We start from the raw sequence: 16,955 nt of genomic DNA on the forward strand, positions 1-16,955 counted from the left end.
GACAGCTTCACCAGCAAAGCACCCCCACACCATCACACCTGTTCCTCCATGCTCCACAATGGTGAAAACTTCGGGTTGGAGCGAGCGGTCGCATCTGCACTCGGTCCGCAGGTAGTATTACATTTCATTACATTTCATTATAGTACAACGGTTTGATTTGTCTAATCTTAGCAATTTCTTCTTAGCTAGCTACACAGCCGTCTTTGTATCATAGATAATTGCGTAATTATCGTATTTCGTCGTCCTAACGCAGTCTACACTGCCCTGCAGCTAGCCAGCTAGCTAACGTCCACCGTTAGCTAGTCCACCGTCTACCGATTAGCAGCACAACTATTACACTCAACTGAACGACTTGATTAGTGTAGTGTTAGCTAGCTACATAGTTGTCTTTGCTGTCTTCGTACCCAAGATAATTGTGTAGTTTAGAGTGTGTAGTTTTATGTCGTCCTTAACATAGGAGACTCTGCTAGCTAGCCAACAGCTAGCCAACGTCTACCGAACAGAACTTCTGCACTCAACAATCCGGTCGCATTTCGCTCGCTCCACAGGTAGTATCACATTTTTCATTTCATTTCATTACAGTACAACGGCTTGATTTGTTTGATCGTAGCTAGCTACATAGCTAGCTACATAGCCGTCTTTGTATCAAAGATAATTGTGTAGTCTAGAGCGATTTCCTAGGTTAGCTAGCCAGCTATTGTCGTTCTTTTAACGCAACGTAACGTAATCAACACTGCTAGCTAGCCAGCTAGCCCCGAATAGCAGCACAGTAGAAACTATTACACTCAACGGAACGACTTGATTAGTGTAGTGTCAACAACGCAGCCAATGCCAACTAGCCTACTTAGTCAACAACGCAGCCTCTGCCAGCTAGCCTACTTCAGCAGTACTGTATCATTTTAATCATTTTAGTCAATAAGATTCTTGCTACGTAAGCTTAACTCTCTGAACACTCGTGACGTGTAGTCCACTTGTCATTCCAATCTCCTTTGCATTAGCGTAGCCTCTTGTGTAGCCTGTCAACTATGTGTCTGTCTATCCCTGTTCTCTCCTCTCTGCACAGACCATACAAACGCTCCACACCGCGTGGCCGCGCCACCCTAATCTGGTGGTCCCAGCGCGCACGACCCACGTGGAGTTCCAGGTCTCCGGTAGCCTCTGGAACTGCCGATCTGCGGCCAACAAGGCAGAGTTCATCTCCGCCTATGTCTCCCTCCAGTCCCTCGACTTCTTGGCACTGACGGAAACATGGATCACCACAGACAACACTGCTACTCCTACTGCTCTCTCTTCGTCTGCCCACGTGTTCTCGCACACCCCGAGAGCTTCTGGTCAGCGGGGTGGTGGCACCGGGATCCTCATCTCTCCCAAGTGGTCATTCTCTCTTTCTCCCCTTACCCATCTGTCTATCGCCTCCTTTGAATTCCATGCTGTCACAGTTACCAGCCCTTTCAAGCTTAACATCCTTATCATTTATCGCCCTCCAGGTTCCTCGGAGAGTTCATCAATGAGCTTGATGCCTTGATAAGCTCCTTTCCTGAGGACGGCTCACCTCTCACAGTTCTGGGCGACTTTAACCTCCCCACGCCTACCTTTGACTCATTCCTCTCTGCCTCCTTCTTTCCACTCCTCTCCTCTTTTGACCTCACCCTCTCACCTTCCCCCTACTCACAAGGCAGGAAATACGCTCGACCTCATCTTTACTAGATGCTGTTCTTCCACTAACCTCGTTGCAACTCCCTCCAAGTCTCCGACCACTACCTTGTATCCTTTTCCCTCTCGCTCTCATCCAACACTTCCCACACTGCCCCTACTCGGATGGTATCGCGCCGTCCCAACCTTCGCTCTCTCTCCCCCGCTACTCTCTCCTCTTCCATCCTATCATCTCTTCCCTCTGCTCAAACCTTCTCCAACCTATCTCCTGATTCTGCCTCCTCAACCCTCCTCTCCTCCCCTTTCTGCATCCTTTGACTCTCTATGTCCCCTATCCTCCAGGCCGGCTCGGTCCTCCCCTCCCGCTCCGTGGCTCGACGACTCATTGCGAGCTCACAGAACAGGGCTCCGGGCAGCCGAGCGGAAATGGAGGAAAAACTCGCCTCCCTGCGGACCTGACATCCTTTCACTCCCTCCTCTCTACATTTTCCTCTTCTCTCTCTGCTGCTAAAGCCACTTTCTACCACTCTAAATTCCAAGCATCTGCCTCTAACCCTAGGAAGCTCTTTGCAACCTTCTCCTCCCTCCTGAATCCTCCTCCCCCTCCCCCTCCTCCCTCTCTGCAGATGACTTCGTCAACCATTTTGAAAAAGAAGGTCGACGACATCCGATCCTCGTTTGCTAAGTCAAACGACACCGCTGGTTCTGCTCACACTGCCCTACCCTGTGCTCTGACCTCTTTCTCCCCTCTCTCTCCAGATGAAATCTCGCGTCTTGTGACGGCCGGCCGCCCTACAACCTGCCCGCTTGACCCTATCCCCTCCTCTCTTCTCCAGACCATTTCCGGAGACCTCCTCCCTTACCTCACCTCGCTCATCAACTCATCCCTGACCGCTGGCTACGTCCCTTCCGTCTTCAAGAGAGCGAGAGTTGCACCCCTTCTGAAAAAACCTACACTCGATCCCTCCGATGTCAACAACTACAGACCAGTATCCCTTCTTTCTTTTCTCTCCAAAACTCTTGAACGTGCCGTCCTTGGCCAGCTCTCCCGCTATCTCTCTCAGAATGACCTTCTTGATCCAAATCAGTCAGGTTTCAAGACTAGTCATTCAACTGAGACTGCTCTTCTCTGTATCACGGAGGCGCTCCGCACTGCTAAAGCTAACTCTCTCTCCCTCTGCTCTCATCCTTCTAGACCTATCGGCTGCCTTCGATACTGTGAACCATCAGATCCTCCTCTCCACCCTCTCCGAGTTGGGCATCTCCGGCGCGGCCCACGCTTGGATTGCGTCCTACCTGACAGGTCGCTCCTACCAGGTGGCGTGGCGAGAATCCGTCTCCACACCACGTGCTCTCACCACTGGTGTCCCCCAGGGCTCTGTTCTAGGCCCTCTCCTATTCTCGCTATACACCAAGTCACTTGGCTCTGTCATAACCTCACATGGTCTCTCCTATCATTGCTATGCAGACGACACACAATTAATCTTCTCCTTTCCCCCTTCTGATGACCAGGTGGCGAATCGCATCTCTGCATGTCTGGCAGACATATCCGTGTGGATGACGGATCACCACCTCAAGCTGAACCTCGGCAAGACGGAGCTGCTCTTCCTCCCGGGGAAGGACTGCCCGTTCCATGATCTCGCCATCACGGTTGACAACTCCATTGTGTCCTCCTCCCAGAGCGCTAAGAACCTTGGCGTGATCCTGGACAACACCCTGTCGTTCTCAACTAACATCAAGGCGGTGGCCCGTTCCTGTAGGTTCATGCTCTACAACATCCGCAGAGTACGACCCTGCCTCACACAGGAAGCGGCGCAGGTCCTAATCCAGGCACTTGTCATCTCCCGTCTGGATTACTGCAACTCGCTGTTGGCTGGGCTCCCTGCCTGTGCCATTAAACCCCTACAACTCATCCAGAACGCCGCAGCCCGTCTGGTGTTCAACCTTCCCAAGTTCTCTCACGTCACCCCGCTCCTCCGCTCCCTCCACTGGCTTCCAGTTGAAGCTCGCATCCGCTACAAGACCATGGTGCTTGCCTACGGAGCTGTGAGGGAACGGCACCTCAGTACCTCCAGGCTCTGATCAGGCCCTACACCCAAACAAGGGCACTGCGTTCATCCACCTCTGGCCTGCTCGCCTCCCTACCACTGAGGAAGTACAGTTCCCGCTCAGCCCAGTCAAAACTGTTCGCTGCTCTGGCCCCCCAATGGTGGAACAAACTCCCTCACGACGCCAGGACAGCGGAGTCAATCACCACCTTCCGGAGACACCTGAAACCCCACCTCTTTAAGGAATACCTAGGATAGGATAAAGTAATCCCTCTCACCCCCCCTCCCCCTGAAAAGATTTAGATGCACTACTGTTCCACTGGAGGTCACAAGGTGAATGCACCAATTTGTAAGTCGCTCTGGATAAGAGCGTCTGCTAAATGACTTAAATGTAAATGTAAATGTTATCCCTGCAGAATGCTGTGGCCATGCTGGTTCAGTGTGACTTCTAAATACATCACTGACAGCTTCACCAGTAAAGCACCATCACACCATCACACCTGTTCCTCCATGCTCCACAGCGGTGATCCCTGCAGAATGCTGTGGTCATGCTGGTTCAGTGTGACTTCTAAATAAATCACTGACAGCTTCACCAGCAAAGCACCCCCACACCATCACACCTGTTCCTCCATGCTCCACAATGGTGATCCCTGCAGAATGCTGTGGTAGCCATGCTGGTTCAGTGTGACTTCTAAATACATCACTGACAGCTTCACCAGCAAAGCACCCCCACACTATCACACCTGTTCCTCCATGCTCCACAATGGTGATCCCTGCAGAATGCTGTGGCCATGCTGGTTCAGTGTGACTTCTAAATACATCACTGACAGCTTCACCAGCAAAGCACCCCCACACCATCACACCTGTTCCTCCATGCTCCACAATGGTGATCCCTGCATAATGCTGTGGTCATGCTGGTTCAGTGTGACTTCTAAATACATCACTGACAGCTTCACCAGTAAAGCACCCCCACACCATCACACCTGTTCCTCCATGCTCCACAATGGTGATCCCTGCAGAATGCTGTGGCCATGCTGGTTCAGTGTGACTTCTAAATACATCACTGACAGCTTCACCAGTAAAGCACCCCCACACCATCACACCTGTTCCTCCATGCTCCACAATGGTGATCCCTGCAGAATGCTGTGGCCATGCTGGTTCAGTGTGACTTCTAAATACATCACTGACAGCTTCACCAGTAAAGCACCCCCACACCATCACACCTGTTCCTCCATGCTCCACAGTGGTGATCCCTGCAGAATGCTGTGGTAGCCATGCTGGTTCAGTGTGACTTCTAAATACATCACTGACAGCTTCACCAGTAAAGCACCCCCACACCATCACACCTGTTCCTCCATGCTCCACAATGGTGATCCCTGCAGAATGCTGTGGTAGCCATGCTGGTTCAGTGTGACTTCTAAATACATCACTGACAGCTTCACCAGCAAAGCACCCCCACACCATCACACCTGTTCCTCCATGCTCCACAATGGTGACCCCTGCAGAATGCTGTAGCCATGCTGGTTCAGTGTGACTTCTAAATACATCACTGACAGCTTCACCAGTAAAGCACCATCACACCTGTTCCTCCATGCTCCACAATGGTGACCCCGCCCGTGCAAAAAAACACATTTCCATTACACACTTATACTAGTGTTTGACAGCCAAATATAAGCACCCCGCAAATGATATACCCATTACTCTTTAGACCAAGATGGTGATATTGCCCATCTAGAGCCTTGCTCTGGACCCATTTGATATTTTATCTGTTGAACCTATCCTTAGGCCAAGACATTAATACTTGAGAATGTGGTCTTTAAAATGTGTCTGATTTGGGTATGAGTGAACAGATAACATCCCATGTAATTAATAACGTAATGAAATATTCCGGCATTCCAGGAGGTTTAGAGAGTCTTTTTTACAGAAATTAAATGGGATCTGCATTTGCATATTAATGGTGCGTTTCAGGCAGATAGTGATGCCGTCATCTTTATGATGAATAGTTTTCTAGCGATCATTAGCTTTGGATTTAACAACCCTTATTGTAATCGATGTGTGTATTGATGTGCTCGTAGGAGGATTATCTTTGAAAAGTCAAAGTTATTAAAAAAAGAGTGTTTACAAGCTCTGTTATGCTTATTTATTCTTTGTAAATGCAAAACAACACAATACAAACCACTAACCAAACCTTGAGCTTAACACAAGCCAAAACACGAACCAAACCTTGAGCTTAACAACACAAGTAAACACACTAACCCAACCGCGATCTTAACAACACAAGCCAACATACTAACCAAACCTTGATCTTAACACAAGCCAACACACTAATCAACCTTGAGCTTAGCAACAGAAGCCAACATACTAACCAAACCTTGATCTTAACACAAGCCAACACACTAATCAACCTTGAGCTTAGCAACAGAAGCCAACATACTAACCAAACCTTGATATTAACACAAGCCAACACACTAATCAACCTTGAGCTTAGCAACAGAAGCCAACATACTAACCAAACCTTGATCTTAACACAAGCCAACACACTAATCAACCTTGAGCTTAGCAACAGAAGCCAACATACTAACCAAACCTTCAGCTTAACAACACAAGCCAAAACACTAATCAAACCTTGAGCTAATGCTGCAGTTGCACTGTTTGACACTCCCAAAGTTAGCTGTTTTTTCTAAAATGCACTCATCCATTATAGTTACCATAGCAGGATGTTTTATGGCAGGATATATACTCAAGTGTCACGCCCTGACCTTAGAGAGCCTTTTTATTTCTCTATTTGGTTAGGTCGGGGTGTGATTTGTGTGGGCATTCTAGTTTTTCTGTTTCTTTGCTGGCCGGGAATGGTTCCCAATCAGAGTCTATCGTTGTCTCTGATTGGAGATCATATTTAGGCAGCCTGTTTTCCACCTTAGTTTGTGGGATCTTGTTTTTGCATAGTTGCTGTTTAGCCCTGCAGAACTTTACGTTCGGTTGTGTATTTTGTTGGTGTTCCCCGGTGTCATTTAATAAAAGGAAAATGTAAAGTCTAATTCATCGAACGAACGTAACATCAAGGGTATGGACACAGACACACGCTAGCATCAAGTTCCATTTAATCTCCCCACTACCGCTATAGTACAATTCAGAAGCATCTCCCAATAAATTCCCTGGCAGGGAGTGCAGAGCCCATTAGGGATTTTTGCTTATATAAGCATAATCACATTTCCCAGCACCCTGACATTTAGGCTGAATCAATGGAGCAAGAGACCCATTTGGCATGACCTTGTCTGTTATCCAGAGAAAGAGGCCGCCTTAAGAAATCATACAGTCCTCCTGGGGGGGAATTAGCCATGAAATACTTTAATGATTGTTGAGTGGGAGAAATGCTATAACCTGAAGCAATGATTTGTTTGTTTGTTTTCAGTTCTTTTTTCTTTCTTGCCAATAAGGAAGTGTGTTGAAACTGTATCTGACAATAGCTTTTAAACTGTTTGGGAGGATGAGGGTAGCTGTGGCTGACTGGTGCCTATCCCTATCCCCTTCCCCACTACTTTTCCTTCCCAGAAGCAATGTTTAAGGACTCACATCCTCTCTCACTCTGATTAATGTTATGGCCTCATGCCTTCACTGGAAACGATTTAAAGCAATCTCCAAATTGCCTTTCGATGCCCAAAGGGTGTAGGGAAAAAACTTGTATTCATCTCCTTGTGATAAGCACAGCCAGACGTTTTTTCCTGAGTTCCACTTTGTCCCGATGTATTTTAATTCAGCTGAATGAAACATTCAACACAAACTGCCTGACATGAATCAGTCACAGGACAGAGCAGTGCCTGGCAAAATATTCACTAAGCACTGGAATTTCCCTCCATCCCATGCCTATACCAAGCAAGCAGTTATCACTGTGTAATAGATTACATCCCCTGAGGACCAAAACATTTAATATTATCAACTTTTGATCAAATAAAATAAAGTTCAAATCACATTATTTTGGTTACATACACATGGTTAGCAGATGTTAATGCGAGAGTAGTGAAGTGCTTGTGCTTCTAGTTCCGACCATGCAGTAATATCTAACAAGTAATCTAACAATTTCACAACAACTACCTTATACACACAAGTGTAAAGGAATGAATAAGAATATGTACATATAAATATATGGATGAGCGATGGCCGAACGGCATAGGCAAGATGCAGTAGATGGTATAGAGTACAGTATATACAGTGGGGCAAAAACATATTTAGTCAGCCACCGATTGTGGAAGTTCTCCCACTTAAAAAGTTGAGAGAGGCCTGTAATTTTCATCATAGGTACACTTCAACTATGACAGACAAAATTAGGGGAAAAAATCCAGAAAATCATATTGTAGGATTTTTTATGAATTTATTTGCAAATTATGGTGGAAAATAAGTATTTGGTCACCTACAAACAAGCAAGATTTCTGTCTCTCACAGACCTGTAACTTCTTCTTTAAGAGACTCCTCTGCCCTCCACTCGTTACCTGTATTAATGGCACCTGTTTGGACTTGTTATCAGTATAAAAGACACCTGTCCACAACCTCAAACAGTCACACTTCAAACTCCACTATGGCCAAGACCAAAGAGCTGTCAAAGGACACCAGAAACAAAATTGTAGACCTGCACCAGGCTGGGAAGACTGAATCTGCAATAGATAAGCAGCTTGGTTTGAAGAAATCAACTGTGGGAGCAATTATTAGGAAATGGAAGACATACAAGACCACTGATAATCTCCCTCGATCTGGGGCTCCACGCAAGATCTCACCCCGTAGGGTCAAAATGATCACAAGAACGGTGAGCAAAAATCCCAGAACCACACGGGGGGGCCTAGTGAATGACCTGCAGAGAGCTGGGACCAAAGTAACAAAGCCTACCATCAGCAAGGGCATTAAAGATGAAACGTGGCTGGGTCTTTCAGCATGACAATGATCCCAAACACACCGCCCGGGCAACGAAGGAGTGGCTTCGTAGGAAGCATTTCAAGGTCCTGGAGTGGCCTAGCCAGTCTCCAGATCTCAACCCAATAGAAAATCTTTGGAGGGATTTGAAAGTCTGTGTTGCCCAGCAACAGCCCCAAAACATCACTGCTCTAGAGGAGATCTGCATGGAGGAATGGGCCAAAATACCAGCAACAGTGTGTGAAAACCTTAACTTTACTTACAGAAAACGTTTGACCTCTGTCATTGCCAACAAAGGGTATATTACAAAGTATTGAGATAAACTTTTGTTATTGACCAAATACTTTTTTTCCACCATCATTTGCAAATAAATTCATTAAAAATCCTACAATGTGATTTTCTGGATTTCTTTTCTCATTTCGTCTGTCATAGTTGAAGTGTACCTTTGATTAAAATTACAGGCCTCTCTCATCTTTTTAAGTGGGAGAACTTGCACAATTGGTGGCTGACTAAATACTTTTTTGCCCCACTGTACATGTGAGATGAGTAATGTAGGGTATGTAAACATTATACGTATAAAGTGGCATTGTTTAAAGTGACTTGTGATACATTTATTGCATCCCATTTTTAATTATTAAAGTGGCTAGAGATTTGAGTCAGTATGTTGGCAGCAGCCACTCAATGTTAGTGATGGCTGTTTAACAGTCTGATGGCCTTGAGATAGAAGCTGTTTCAGCGTCTCAGTCCCAGCTTTGATGTACTGACCTCGCCTTCTGGATGATAGCGGGGTGAACAGACAGTGGCTCGGGTCGTTGTTGTCCTTGATGATCTTTTTGGCCTTCCTGTGACATTGGGTGGTGTAGGTGTCCTGGAGGGCAGGTAGTTTTCCCCTGGTGATGCGTTGTGCAGACCTCACTACCCTCTGGAGAGCCTTACGGTTGTTGGCGGAGCAGTTGCCATACCAGGTGGTGATACAGCCCCAGGATGCTCTCAATTGTGCATCTGTGAAAGTTTGTGAGTGTTTTTGGTGACAAGCCAAAATTCTTCAGCCTCCTGAGGTTGAAGAGGCGCTTTGCGCCTTCTTCACCCAGCTGTCTGTGTGGGTGGACCATTTCAGTTTGTCTGTGATGTGTACGCCGAGGAAATTAAAGCTTTCACCTTCTCCACTACTGTCCCGTTGATGTGGAAAGGGGGATGCTCCCTCTGCTGTTTCCTTAAGTCCACGATCATCTCATTTGTTTTGTTGACGTTGAGTGTGAGGTTGTTTTCCTGACACCACACTCCGAGGGCCCTCACCTTCTCCCTGTAGGCCGTCTCATCGTTGTTGGTAATGAAGCCTACCACCTGTAATGTTGTCAGCAAACTTGATGATTGAGTTGGAGGCATGCATGGCCACGCAGTCATGGATGAACAGGGAGTACAGGAGAGGGCTGAGAACGCACCCTTGTGGGGCCCCAGTGTTGAGGATCAGTGAGGTGGAGATGTTGTTTCCTACCCTCACCACCTGGGGGCGTCCCGTCCAGGACCCAGTTCCACAGGGCGGGGTCGAGACCAGGGGTCTCGAGCTTAATGACGAGTTTGGAGGGTATTACGGTGCTAAATGTTGAGCTGTAGTTGATGAACAGCATTCTTACATAGGTATTCCTCTTGTCCAGATGGGTTAGGGCAGTGCGCAGTATGATTGCGATTGTGTCGTCTGTGGACCTATTGGGGTGGTAAGCAAATTGGAGTGGGTCTAGGGTGTCAGGTAGGGTGGAGGTGATATGATCCTTGACCAGTCTCTCAAAGCACTTCATGATGACGGAAGTGAGTGCTACAGGGCGATTGTCGTTTAGCTCAGTTACCTTAGCTTTCTTGGGAACAGGAACAATGATGGCCCTCTTGAAGCATGTGGGAACAACAGTCTGGGATAGGGATTGATTGAATATGTACGAAAACACACTAGCCAGCTGGTCTGCGCATGCTCTGAGGACGCGGCTAGGGATGCCGTCTGGGCCGGCAGCCTTGCAAGGGTTAACACGTTTAAATGTTTTACTCACATTGGCTGCGGTGAAGAGCCCACAGGTTTTGGTAGCGGGCCGTGTCAGTGGCACTGTATTGTCCTCAAAGCGAGCAAAGAAGCTGTTTAGTTTGTCTGGGAGAAAGACATTGTGGTCCGCGACAGGGCTGGTTTTCTTTTTATAGTCTGTGATTGACTGTAGACCCTGCCACATACCTCTCGTGTCTGAGCCGTTGAATTGCGACTCTACTTTGTCTCTGTACTGACGCTTAGCTTGTTTGATTGCCTTGTGGAGGGAATAGATACACTGTTGTATTCGGTCATGTTTTCGGTCGCCTTCCCTGATTAAAAACAGTGGATCACGCTTTCAGTTTTGCGCGAATGCTGCCATCAATCCACGGTTTCTAGTTGGGGAAGGTTTTAATAGTCGCTGTTGGTACAACATCACCGATGCACTTGCTAAGAAACTCGCTCACCGAATCAGCGTTAACATCAATGATGTTGTTCGACGCTATCTGGAACACGGGGCGGCAGGGTAGCCTAGTGGTTAGAGCATTGGACTAGTAACCGTAAGTTTGCAAGTTCAACCCCCCGAGCTGATAAGGTACTAATCTGTCGTTCTGCCCCTGAAAGAGGCAGGCAGTTAACAGGCAGTTAACCCACTGTTCCTAGGCCGTCATTAAAAATAAGAATTTGTTCTTAACTGACTTGCCTAGTTAAATAAAGATAAAATAAAAATATCCCAGTCCACATGATTGCAGCATCCTTGAAGCGTGGAATCAGACCAGTGTTGAACAGCCCTGAGCATGGGTATTAGTGTGGAGTGAGTTATCAGTGAGTTATCAGAAAAAAAGGTATGGCATCATTGGTTATAGTTATTATCATATGGTTATATATTATCACATGGGTGTTGATGGCCAGTTTATCACATGGGTGTTTATGGCCAGCTTATCACATGGGTGTTTATGGCCAGCTTATCACATGGGTGTTTATGGCCAGTTTATCACATGGGTGTTTAAGGCCAGCTTATCACATGGGTGTTTATGGCCAGCATACTACATGGGTGTTTATGGCCAGTTTATGACATGGGTGTTTATGGCCAGCATACTACATGGGTGTTTATGGCCAGCTTATCACATGGGTGTTTATGGCCAGCTTATCACATGGGTGTTTATGGCCAGCATACTACATGGGTGTTAATGGCCAGCTTATCACATGGGTGTTTATGGCCAGCATACTACATGGGTATTAATGGCCATCTTATCACATGGGTGTTTATGGCCAGCTTATCACATGGGTGTTTATGGCCAGCATACTACATGGGTGTTAATGGCCAGCTTATCACATGGGTGTTTATGGCCAGCATATCACATGGGTGTTTATGGCCAGCTTATCACATGGGTGTTTATGGCCTGCTTATCACATGGGTGTTAATGGCCAGCTTATCACATGGGTGTTAATGGCCAGCATACTACATGGGTGTTTATGGCCAGCATACTACATGGGTGTTTATGGCCAGCTTATCACATGGGTGTTTATGGCCAGCTTATCACATGGGTGTTTATGGCCAGCTTATCACATGGGTGTTTATGGCCAGCATACTACATGGGTGTTTATGGCCAGCATACTACATGGGTGTTTATGGCCAGCTTATCACATGGGTGTTTATGGCCAGCATACTACATGGGTGTTTATGGCCAGCATACTACATGGGTGTGCATGACCAGCTACTGTGACTGAATGATTGATGTTGTGGAACAGCTCCGAGCCAGTTCCCTGGACATAACTCGTCATGTTCTCAGACAGGTTCCTACCTTATAAGCGGACTAAGACTCGCCTGAGCAACATAGGTATCTGAGGCTCTAGCTGTTACAGAAGCCTTTCAATCTTATCATTTTCCCTCTCTTTCTCTCTTTTTTCACTCTTTTCCTCTGTGTTCTGGTTATTTATTCTTCTCACATCTCCATGGCTCAGACATGGGGTGGAGCGTCTGTTTGCTGCAGCAGGACAGATGGTTTAGAGAGATAAAGCCAATTACAGCTGTCTGTCTTTTAGACTAGAACCTCAACCACAAAGAGACTTAACACTGGACAACTCCTTAGGAATGAGGAAGCCCTGCTTTTCTTTCAGTGGAAATGGCATCATAAAGAACACTCAAGCACAGTTTTGTATTGACATGAAATGCATGGTGTTAAGAAAGATCCATGTTAATAACATTATCCTCCAAATCAATTAAATTGTATCAAATGTAGTAGGTTTTCACAGCTGACTTTCACAGGTTTTCACGGATGTCCAACAATGATTATGCTGACTCGACTCAGTCATCACCATGTTTAACTCTTCCTCTCCGTTTCTATAGGATGATCCCGGCCTCCAGCCAGGCCTTCCTGGTGACCAACCTGGTGTCTGGGACCAAGTACGACTTGTGTGTCCTGGCCGCCTGGGACGACACCGCCACCACCCTGACGGCCACCAACGTGGTGGGCTGTGCCCAGTTCTTTACCCGCGACGACTACACACAGTGCCAGTCTCTCCACAGCCAGTTTCTGGGGGGCACCATGATCCTGGTGGTGGGTGGCATCATCGTGGCGACGCTACTCGTCTTCATCGTTATCCTGATGGTACGCTACAAGGCCACCGACCATGAGGGGGGTGGCATCGGGGGGAGCGGCAAGCTGACCAGCGTAAGTGACACCCACTCACAGACCAATGGGGGCCGGCTGGGACAGAACGGCGTGCCCCTTCCCCTGCCCAAAACAAAGGCCAAAGTGACCCTCCAGGATGAGGTGGTGGAGTTTAAATGTGGTTCCCTCCAGAGCACCTCGTCCTCATCCTCGTCGGGGGGCTCGGTGGTCGGGGAGGGTTCCTACAGCCCCAACAGCACCCTGGCCATTATGTGGAGGCAGGCTGCCCCCTCTAAGCCCAGGGCAAACCTGGATCATCTGCTGGGGGCCTTCAACTCCCTAGAGCTCCGGGGGGCCCAGGGCAGGGGAGACCTGGGGGAGCCCTCATCCAGCAGTAGCACCCCGGTGGCGGGTAGCGATAGGCCCCACACGGACAGGGAGCCCCTGCTGGGCCGGACAATGGACTCACGGCTGAGCCGGTTGCTCATGCTGTCTCATGACTCCAAACCAAAAAGGAGCCAGTCGTTTGACATGGGGGACTGTATGGATACAGATCAACAAACAGACCAAGCGATGGCCTCTAGCACCTCCACTGCCACAACGCCGGTGTGCAGTTACCCGCGGCGCATCAGCAACATCTGGACTAAGAGGAGCCTGTCTGTGAACGGCATGCTGCTACAGTGTGACGAGGAAGGGGATATGGGGGGGAGCAAGGGGACCTTCGACAGCCAAGAGTGGGTCATGGAGAGTACTGTCTAGGAGAGATGAGGACTTGCTTTGTGTCTTCTAAAACACTGCCCCAGAGAGATAGCAATACGCCTCAGTTCTGATAGACCTCCAGGCTGGAGGAGAAGTCCATGCCTCCTCCCTCCTTGTCCTGCATGGAATTCATTCATGTTAATCTATTGTGGATGTTCCATTTTTGTGACAGATATGTACAAAGTTCACCCAAGTGGGTAAGTCGGCTAACGACGCTTGGTGGAGGGAGCTGATTCGTGGAGTGAGGTTGTTTTGTGTTTGTATGTGTGTGTTCTCTACATGGGGAGGGGGAATGCACAGTAATGGTCAACTACAAACTACACGTAAGACATGCAATGAAACCTAGGAAATGGGAAGCAGGCCTGTTGTTCCTGAGGAGGGCCATGGTTTCTCTGACACGAGGAACGTGAAACAAATCACTGTATTTGTTGACTTGTAAATTGGCATAACACTGAAAGTCCATCTTGTTACTGTTGCTGAGATGGTGGGCCATGCATGGCTCTGGACTAATACTGTTGTAAGGGAATATGAAATATATAATGAATTTAATGTTTTTACATGTTTTATTTTGCTGATCAAACACACATTGTCTAATACTGTTCTTCCCCTCTATACACGACGGGGCTCTGACTTCAAAATGTGCATTATGAAAAACCTCAATATACAGTCAGGTCCAAAATGATTGGCACCCTTGATAAAGATTAACTAAAAAGACTGCACAAAATAAATAATACAAATACTGAGCTATATTGTATGCAAAAAAAGGACATTATATTATTTTGTACTAATACATTTGCTCAGAGAAAGAGGTGACATCAAAATAGAGCTCTTTGGTTAAGTACACCAGAGGTGGGTTTGGTCTGGAAACATATGCATAAAAGTTCCTCATACCTATGGTAAAATATGATGACGCATCTGTAATGTTATGGGGCTATTTTGTATCCACTGGTCCTGTGGCCCTTGTTAAGGTCAACGGCATCGTGAACTTTACCGATTACCAGAAGATTGTAGCCAACCTGGCAGGTTGCCTCTGCCAGGAGACACTTTGACGTAACTGGATCTTCCAGCAAGACAATAACCCCAGCGCACATCAAAATCTACAAAGAAATTGTTTATTGACCACAAAATCAACATTTTGCAATGGCCATCTCAGCCTCCACTTGAACCCCATTGAAAACCTGCGGTTTGAATTGAAGAGGGCATTCTATAAGCACAGATGAAGGATGCCAAGGATCTGGAAAGATTCAGTATGGAGGAACGATCTAAGATCCCTCCCAATGTATTCTCCAATCTCATAAAACATTTGAGAAAAAGACTCAAAAGCCCTTTCCCTGAGTGTAAAATAATATGATTTACATTTTTTTAAATGTAGTTTGTATTATTTATTTTTTGTTCCTCTTTAACAAGGGTGCCAATAATTATGGACCTGACCGTATATCCATCCGCATTTTTTTATATCTGCAGAACCATTCATTTCTTAACCCATTCTGACTCAATGGTACTGTGTGTATATATATATATATGTACACTTTATATAGGTAATTTAGTTCATCATAAAAAAATGTATATATGAAATTATTTCATGAAACCCCGTATTTGAATATTTTAACTTTGTATACAGAATGTTTATTTGAGGCTTCATTAAATAATGCCATATCTGGTTCCTATCAAGTTGTATTCATGTATAAAGCGAGCAAACAATTCATTCTCAAAATCATGAAATATTTTATTTTTAAGATAGCAATGTGAAATGGGTAAGGTCTTAAGTGAAAATGTAACTGTTTTCGTGATGTCACTTAAAAGGTTCATTAGAGGAGAGTCCTATGATTAGTTTCAGCAAAAGAACATGGCCCCTGTTGGCCTCTAAATCAATTAACCCAGTATAGAGCTAACAACCAGCAGGAGTTTACCCTCTCTTGCACAGAAAGATTAAGCCCTCAGAAAAACTGCAGATCAACATGCTCAATCTTTGAGAGACAAGCATCCTTCTCCAATTCCAATAAACATTTTTACTTTTTCATGTGCACTACCATTCAAAAGTTTGTGGTCACTTAGAAAGATCCTTGTTTTTGATAGAAAATCTTTTTTTTTTTTCATTAAAATAACATCAAATTGATCAAAAACACAGTGTAGACCTTGTTAGACATTGTTAATGTTGTAACTGACTATTGTAGCTGGAAAAGGCTGATTTTTAATGGAATATCTACATATATCTGCGTACAGAGGCCCATTATCAGCAACCATCACTCCTGTGTTCCAATGGAATGTTGTGTTAGCTAATCCAAGTTTATCATTTTAAAAGTGATCATTAGAAAACCCTTTTGCAATTATGTTAGCACAGTTGAAAACTGATGTTCTGATTAAAGAAGCAATACAACTGGCCTTTTTTAGGCTAGTTGAGTATCTGGAGCATCAGCATTTGTGGGTTTGATTACAGGCTCAAAATGGCCAGAAACAAAAACCTTTCTTCTGAAACTCGTCAGTCTATTCTTGTTCTGAGAAACAAAGCCTATTCCATGTAAGAAATTGCCAAGAAACTGAAGATCTCGTACAACGCTGTATACTACTCCCTTCACAGAACAGCACAAACGGTCTCTAACCAGAATAGAAAGAGGAGTGGGAGGCCCCAGTGCACAACTGAGCAAGAGGACAAGTACATTAGAGTGTCTAGTTTGAGAAACTGACGCCTCACAAGTCCTCAACTGGCGGATTCATTAAATAGTACCCGCAAAACACCAGTCACAGTGAAGATGCGACTCCGGGATGCTGGCCTTCTAGGCAGAGTTCCTCTGTCCAGTGTCTGTGTTCTTTTGCCCATCTTAATCTTTTATTTTCATTGGCAAGTCTGAGATATGGCTTTTTCTTTGCAACTCTGCCTAGAAGGCCAGCAGTCTGGAGTCGCATCTTCACTGTTGACGTTGAGACTGGTGTTTTGCGGGTACTATTTAATGAAGCTGCCAGTTGAGGACA

At 46.2% G+C, this 16,955-nt stretch overlaps 1 protein-coding gene across 1 annotated transcript in view; it reads left to right on the forward strand.

Annotated features, from left to right (window-relative positions):
* The window catches only part of LOC115140448 (leucine-rich repeat and fibronectin type-III domain-containing protein 2-like), a 78,104-nt gene extending 61,669 nt beyond the window's left edge, over positions 1-16,435 (forward strand). The window contains exon 4 of the mRNA XM_065026214.1: positions 12,962-16,435. Within this exon, the coding sequence (XP_064882286.1) occupies positions 12,962-13,985 (1,024 nt within the window). The 3' untranslated portion in view covers positions 13,986-16,435. The remainder of the gene's footprint in view (positions 1-12,961) is intronic.
* The last annotated feature ends 520 nt before the right edge of the window (positions 16,436-16,955 follow it).

The sequence above is a fragment of the Oncorhynchus nerka genome, linkage group LG13 (assembly GCF_034236695.1).
Source record: "Oncorhynchus nerka isolate Pitt River linkage group LG13, Oner_Uvic_2.0, whole genome shotgun sequence".
Classification (NCBI taxonomy): Eukaryota; Metazoa; Chordata; class Actinopteri; order Salmoniformes; family Salmonidae; genus Oncorhynchus; species Oncorhynchus nerka.